At 42.7% G+C, this 6,560-nt stretch overlaps 1 protein-coding gene across 1 annotated transcript; it reads left to right on the plus strand.

Annotated features, from left to right (window-relative positions):
• Window positions 1-1,794: 1,794 nt before the first annotated feature.
• On the plus strand, window positions 1,795-3,988 carry LOC118567104 (kinesin-like protein KIF20B). The gene is made up of 5 exons (XM_036151255.1): window positions 1,795-1,839; window positions 2,186-2,251; window positions 2,326-2,434; window positions 2,650-2,795; window positions 3,770-3,988. Exons 1-5 carry the CDS (start codon window positions 1,810-1,812, stop codon window positions 3,971-3,973), a joined length of 555 nt encoding a protein of 184 aa, XP_036007148.1. The 5' UTR covers window positions 1,795-1,809; the 3' UTR covers window positions 3,974-3,988.
• The last annotated feature ends 2,572 nt before the right edge of the window (window positions 3,989-6,560 follow it).

The raw sequence follows: 6,560 nt of genomic DNA on the forward strand, positions 1-6,560 counted from the left end.
CTAGAATTAACATTTAAACGTCCTCAGGTTGTGGTTTAAAACTATAATTAACATTTAAACGTCCTCAGGTTCTGGTTTAAAACTATAATTAACATTTAAACGTCCTCAGGTTCTGGTCGCTGACCCAGGATGTCTGGTCCAGTTAGAGGAGCTACTGCTGAGGACTTTTGATGATTTTATGGTATTTATTGCAGCCAGGATTAAAGTAAGATCCTAGTTCCTGTTCAGGCTAACATCTGTGGCTCTGACCTGTACTCAGAGTTTAGGGTTTACCTTCCTAGAATATAGATCATTAGGAGCTCTGGTTGCTTTGCTGTTGCTGTTGTAGGACGTGACCTTTGACCTGTAGGAAATGTTTTAGAGTTCAGAACCTGGAACGGAGGTGACCTTTGACACCTGAAGCTCTGTATTCAGAGCTTAAAATCAGTTTAATTCTCAGGATGTAACCAAACATTTCAGGCAGCCTGGTCAGAAACTCTTCCCTGAATCCACCAAGGAACTGAACTGGTTCCTAAACCGACTCCAGTCCTCATTTAGCTCTACATGTGAATAAATCTGGACCCAACACATGTCTGTTGGACTTTATGGTCTCAGTGGGTCCATCTTTAGGTCCATCAGGTGAAATTATTTAATGTTAAACTCTTCATTTAACACTGAAGCTGGAGGAGGTTCGGTTCTGGTCCGTTTGAGGACGTTTCTGCTCATGTTCTCAGCTCTGGTCTTCAGTTTCAGGTTTTTACTGGAGTAGAAGAGAAATACTCTGATTCAAAGTTAACATTTAATCAGCAGAATATGACCAGATTAAAGCTGCTTTTAACCAAATTCTTGTTGTTTTTAAGTCTCACATCTTCAGGAGGAGTAAACGAGCAACAACACATAAGGTACCGTTTGCTTTTCTCTAGTTAGAACCACGTTCCCATCCAGAACCCCTCAGAACCATTTCACCATCAGTCTCCATCATCATCTGCCATGTTTGGTGTTTCCATCTCCTGATCACCATCAGTCGTTAGTTTAACGCCTCCAGCAGCAGAGAAACCATCCGGTTCTGTCCATTAAGGCCCAGGCTGTTGAACCGACTGGGTTCAGCCGGTCTGCCGGTACCGGCGCCGGTCCAGGCTTCCTACGCCGTCCTGACGGGTTCTGATGTCTGGAGGAAACATTTCAGATTTCTCTCCTAAATTGACTTTATAACTAAATGGATAATCACTATAAATGGATTTTTTTGTGCAGAATCAACAACAAGTGGGACTCAATCATGAAGTGGAACTAAATTTATTGGATATTTCAAACTTTAACTAATAAAAAACTGAAATATTGGGTGTGCAAAACTAATCAGCCCCCTTGAGTTAATACTTTGCAGCGCCGCCTTTTGCTGCGATTACAGTTGCAGGTCACTTGGCGTATTTTTGCCCATTCCTCCTTGCAAAACTGATAGAGCTCAGTGAGGTTAGATGAAGAGCATTTGTGAACAGTTTTCAGTTCTTTCCACAGATTCTTAAGTAATTTCCCTCTGGGATTATTAAAGTATGTCTGATTCTGGATTGTATTCAGGTCTGGACTTTGACTAGGCCATTCTAACACCTGCATATGTTTATTTGTGAACCATTCCATTGTAGATTTTCTTTGTTTTGGATCATTTTCTTGTTGGAAGACAAATCTCCGTCTCAGTCTCAGGTCTTCTTCAGACTCCAACAGGTTTTCTTCCAGAATTGTCCTGTTTTTGGCTCCATCCATCCTCCCATTAGTTTTAAACATCCTCCATGTCCCTGCTGAAGAAGAGCAGGCCCAAACCATGATGCTGCCACCACCATGTTTGACAGTGGGGACGGTGCATTCAGGGTGATGAGCTGTGTTGCTTTTACACCAAGTTTAGCCACTGTACAAAAGACTAAAAGTTTAATCTCAGCAGCTTTACAAACATCGGGACTTCAGTGTTGTGCAATTACACGCCGTTTTAAAGTTATTTAATAAATAACTCTGTTATTGTCTGGTGAATATCGGCTCTAGAGCTGATATCAGGACAATAGATGAAAAGGATGAATTTGAGCTCTGATGATCTTTTTACAGCAAACTCTGCACACATAGAATAAGGAGTGACAACTTCTCTTCAAGTTCATGAATTTATTAAAAGCCCACCTGCCACTGTGAATCATGATGCCTTGCTCATGGTCCGTTTCTGTCTCAGCAGGAGGAAGTGGGGAGTGAGAATCGAAGGAACACCAGAACCAAGCTCACTCCAAAGAAAGCAGAGGTACCGGCCAGAACCAAACAGCTGAACTGGTCACCTGGAGACAAAGAGCTGATCTGTTGTACTTCTGTGGTCAGAGCTCTTCCTCAGGTTGTCGGTTTGACTCCCAGAGCAGCAGGAAGGACGGCACGCTGCAGAAGATCGGAGACTTCCTGCAGAGCTCCCCGACTCTGCTGGGCTCCAAAGGTCAGAAACGTGCGACAAGAACCCAGAACCAGGACCGGTGGGCTGAAGCTCACCAGAGTCAGAAACGGGTTTTACTTTATTACCAGAGGCTAATTTAATGCCGTCCAGATTAAGAAGTTAATTCTCTGTGTGGTTATGAGGCAGAACCAGCTGTCATCAGTGATTATTGCCTCTGGTTCTGTTTGCTTCACGCTGGGCGACCCGTGTTCCTGCAGCCAAGAAGATGATGAGCCTGGTCAGCGGCCGTCTGGACCCAGACTCAGCAGCCGTCTCTTCCTCCCTCAGCCTGAGGGCCAAGAGGGGCAGAAAGAAACTCTACAGACCTGAAATCTCCTGCCCCATGGACATGCCCCCCCACCCGGTAAGAGCCCTGAACCGACAACCTCAGCAAGCTGCAGGAGAACCAGCAGAACCCAGACCTCAGTCAACCAGGCCGCTTTTATTAGCCCTGTTAGTTCATCATCAGTTCTTCTTTCCTCCTCTGGTGGATCTGCTGAGGGTCCAGACCTGTTCCCTGACTGACCATCAGCTAAATTAAATAACTAAAATTAATTCAATAAATGACGTTTGATCTGATGGCTGATAGCTGCTGCCTGTAGTAAAGTTCTTTATAGCCCCGAAATGCAGGATTTAAACCACCCAGAACCAACTGGTCAGGTCAAAGTAACCTCTGAACACAAAAATGTGTTCTATTTATATTAAAGTTAAATAAAACAGAATTATAATTGTTTTTAGCAATCAAATAAATGGATATGCAACAAGTTTAATGAGTGGCTGACCCCACGTCTGCTTTTCACAAGTCACTGGATTTATGTCAGACTGTCAAATTCAAATAAAAGATAAATCCAGGTTACTAAAAGACAAACACTTTGTTGTAAATTTCATTTTTAGAATATTTTAGTCTGCAAGTAAATTTTCTCCCTAATAATCCTCAGTAATAATAAACTGGGCCAAACTTGTTCTATTATCTTATTGTTGTGATCATGGGCCGTTTAAAATGAACCAGAGGACCAGAAATGGCCCCCGGGCCGCGTGTTGGACCCCCCTGGTGTCCTGCCAGAAGTAATCAACCCAATCTCAGCTTGAAGGAACTGAATCCCTGCAGAGTGATCACAGCCGTGGACCTGAGACGCTGCACTGCTGGTTCTGGTTCCTCCCAGCAGCTGCTAGAACCCAGTGGTTCTGGTTCCTCCCAGCTGCTGCTAGAACCCAGCGGTTCTGCCTCTTTAGCTCTGACTGGGTCTGGTTCTAAGTGATGTTCTGATGGCTGAAGACCTTTAAACCTCAGATTTTTAACCTCCTGCCAACGTTGACGCCTTTCCTTTTTATCTGCAGATGATCAACCAGGAGACGGACGGCGAGGGCCAGAGCGACCATGACATCATCAAACGGCGCCTGCGCAGCAGAGTGGCTAAGTCCTGGCGCTGCCCTCCAGGACTTTTAGCACCAGAGTTGCCTTCCATGCTGGTCGTAACTTTAGCTAAGGTAAGAATCAAAAACACGGGATTCGTTAAATTGTATGCCATGTTGTGTGCGTAGGTGTTTCTGCCTGTTGGATGTATTTCCTCCTGCGGATGTAAATGCTATTTTGCATAGATTGCAAAGCGCCTCGTTGCCATCTTTCTCTTCCTTAAAATGAAGCCAAACCTTTGATCGCTTTACCCGATGGGGCGTCATTTTTTTTGTTTTGTTTATTACCTGGTCACGTTGTACTTACTGAATGCCGTGTGTATAACTTGCGTAAAAAAAAGTTGTGCTACCGTTTTGCTGCTCAGAGCCGCAGCACGACAGAATCAAAAACAGAATCGTTAAGCGAGCTGCCAAACGGTGCCACAGAATTGAAACACACGGAACCGGTTCTGAACAGGAACCAGTTTTCAATTCCCATCCCTACTAAACAGTCTCTCCGCTTCTTCTCTACCTGTGTGTCATAAACGTTGCGGTTTAATATCTACACGTACGTAAAACAGCCAAATTTAAGTTTGCAAATTCTCTTGCAATTTCAAGTTTCTCTAAAACCAACTGGAGGCTCGCTTAACGAGATCCGTCAGTCTGCCGTAGATCCATCACTCTGCCGTAGATCCACCAGTCTGCCGTAGATCCATCAGTCTGCCGTGGATCCACCAGTCTGCCGTAGATCCAGCTGTGAATCTAAACAGCTTGGAGGAGACGGCTTTACTGACATGACTCTGGATGACATTAATGCCCTGATTGATGCAGACCTGGCAGAAGTGACAAAGCCACCAAGTGATGAAAAGGACACAAGTGTGGATGAAGATGAGGAGGATGGACTAACACTTGGTTGCTTAGCAACAATGCTGAGAATGGCTGCTGAACTTCAGCGAGCAGCTCAGGAATGGGAGCCTTTGATGAGCCGTTCATTACGGTTCTCAGACATAATCCATGGTGGCATGTCGGTTTATAAGAATCTTTTTGCCCAGAAGAAAAAAGAGCGACAACAACTACCGATAACTTTGTTCTTCTCCCTAAAAACTCACCTGCACCGCGGCTTTAGAAGAAAAAACGCTACAGAGCGTAGTCAGGATGCAGCGGCTCAGTCAGAAGAGCAGTGAAACACATGGGAGTCACTATTTGTCCTGCTGGACTTTCTATTTTATTCAGAATCATTTTTCATTTTCTCCCGTGACTCGGGTCGCGGTGGGGCGATGCTGATCTCCGTGATTTGAAGCCTTCAGTTCGTATTGATTAAAATCATTATTTTGTAAAGAAAAACATTTATACAGTAGCTACTTTTATTTGTTTCACAAATGCTTGGGCCTGTAAAAAGGTTTTGTTCTTTTGTTTCATTGTATAATAATTGTAAAACTAGAAACGTTCAACTTCTGAAGAAGTTGAAGAAGGCGCCCGCCTGGTGGTGCGCGTAACCGTCAAAGGCAAAGCTTCCGAGTTCCTTGGTCGTAGGCTTTTATCACTTGGGGATTTTAAATCAAATCTTCTGAGTGTGAAAAGGATTTGTCTTCATCAAAACCAGCCGACAGGAGAAGGTCTGCATCCAAGCAGCATGGAAAATTGGTGTTATTAAAACATGATTAAATACTTCAATGTAGCATGAAAAAATGAAATATGTGAATAAAAATGATAAAGGCATTACAAACTACTAAAGGAAGTACAAACTCTGTGAAGCAGAAGTTGGTGAGACCTTCCTAGAGCTACTTCCGGTTAGCAACATGTTAAGCGTTAGCTGCTAACATGGTTGTGTCCAGTATCACCGGGTGATTGTACTCTGTTAGTTTGGTCCAAATCCTGTACTGGGAAGTTCCTCAAAAAGGGTGCCAATACTTAATGTCACCAAAGCTCACCAAAGGCCATGTGTCAGATCGGCCTCCTTTAGCAACTAAGCCTCCCCAAAAAAAAACAGTCGACAGGAGAAGGTCTGCATCCAAGCAGCATGGAAAATTGGTGTTATTAAAACATGATTAAATACTTCAATGTAACATGAAAAAATGAAATATGTGAATAAAAATGTTAAAGGCATTACAAACTACTAAAGGAAGTACAAACTCTTTGAAGCAGAAGTTGGTGAGACCTTCCTAGAGCTACTTCCGGTTAGCAACATGCTAAGCGTTAGCCGCTAACATGGTTGTGTCCATAGACATAATATAAGAGTAGACCCCGCATTGACTGTCGCTGCGCAGGAATTACGGGCGCCACCTTGGGGCGGTCGACTTGATACCTAATCCTGCTGATTCAAGCTCACACTAATGATGCCTCAGCACTGTGCGGCTCATTTTTGTTTAAATCGAGGGATTATTTATGTCAGGGCTCGAGGAATAACTTTTCACAAGCAAGATGAAAAGACATTGTTTATATTTTTGATCAGAATGTAAGTTTTCTAATACTAGGAGATACAAAGTTGTTGTTAGACATTAGTGAATAAACAGCATATATATATATATATATATATATATATATATATATATATATATATATATATATATATATATATATATATACACTACTATAGTGTATTTAATTGTATATAATAATTGTAAAAAAAATAAAGGTTACTACTTTACAGATTTCGCCCATCACGGGTTCTTTTTGGGAAGTATATGTACATATGTACATGTACAAATGTGTTTGTTTATATAGCAATAAAAAAATT

This window comes from Fundulus heteroclitus, chromosome 20 (genome assembly GCF_011125445.2).
Source record: "Fundulus heteroclitus isolate FHET01 chromosome 20, MU-UCD_Fhet_4.1, whole genome shotgun sequence".
NCBI classification, from domain to species: Eukaryota; Metazoa; Chordata; class Actinopteri; order Cyprinodontiformes; family Fundulidae; genus Fundulus; species Fundulus heteroclitus.

Bases quoted from the DNA above. Each gene is read 5' to 3' on its own strand.
- LOC118567104 (XM_036151255.1), top strand. From the start codon at position 1,810: ATGTTTGACAGTGGGGACGGTGCATTCAGG. The intron at 1,840-2,185 runs GTGATGAGCTGT...TTTCTGTCTCAG, and splicing joins GTGGGGACGGTGCATTCAGG to CAGGAGGAAGTGGGGAGTGA. The intron at 2,252-2,325 runs GTACCGGCCAGA...TTCTGTGGTCAG, and splicing joins TCACTCCAAAGAAAGCAGAG to AGCTCTTCCTCAGGTTGTCG.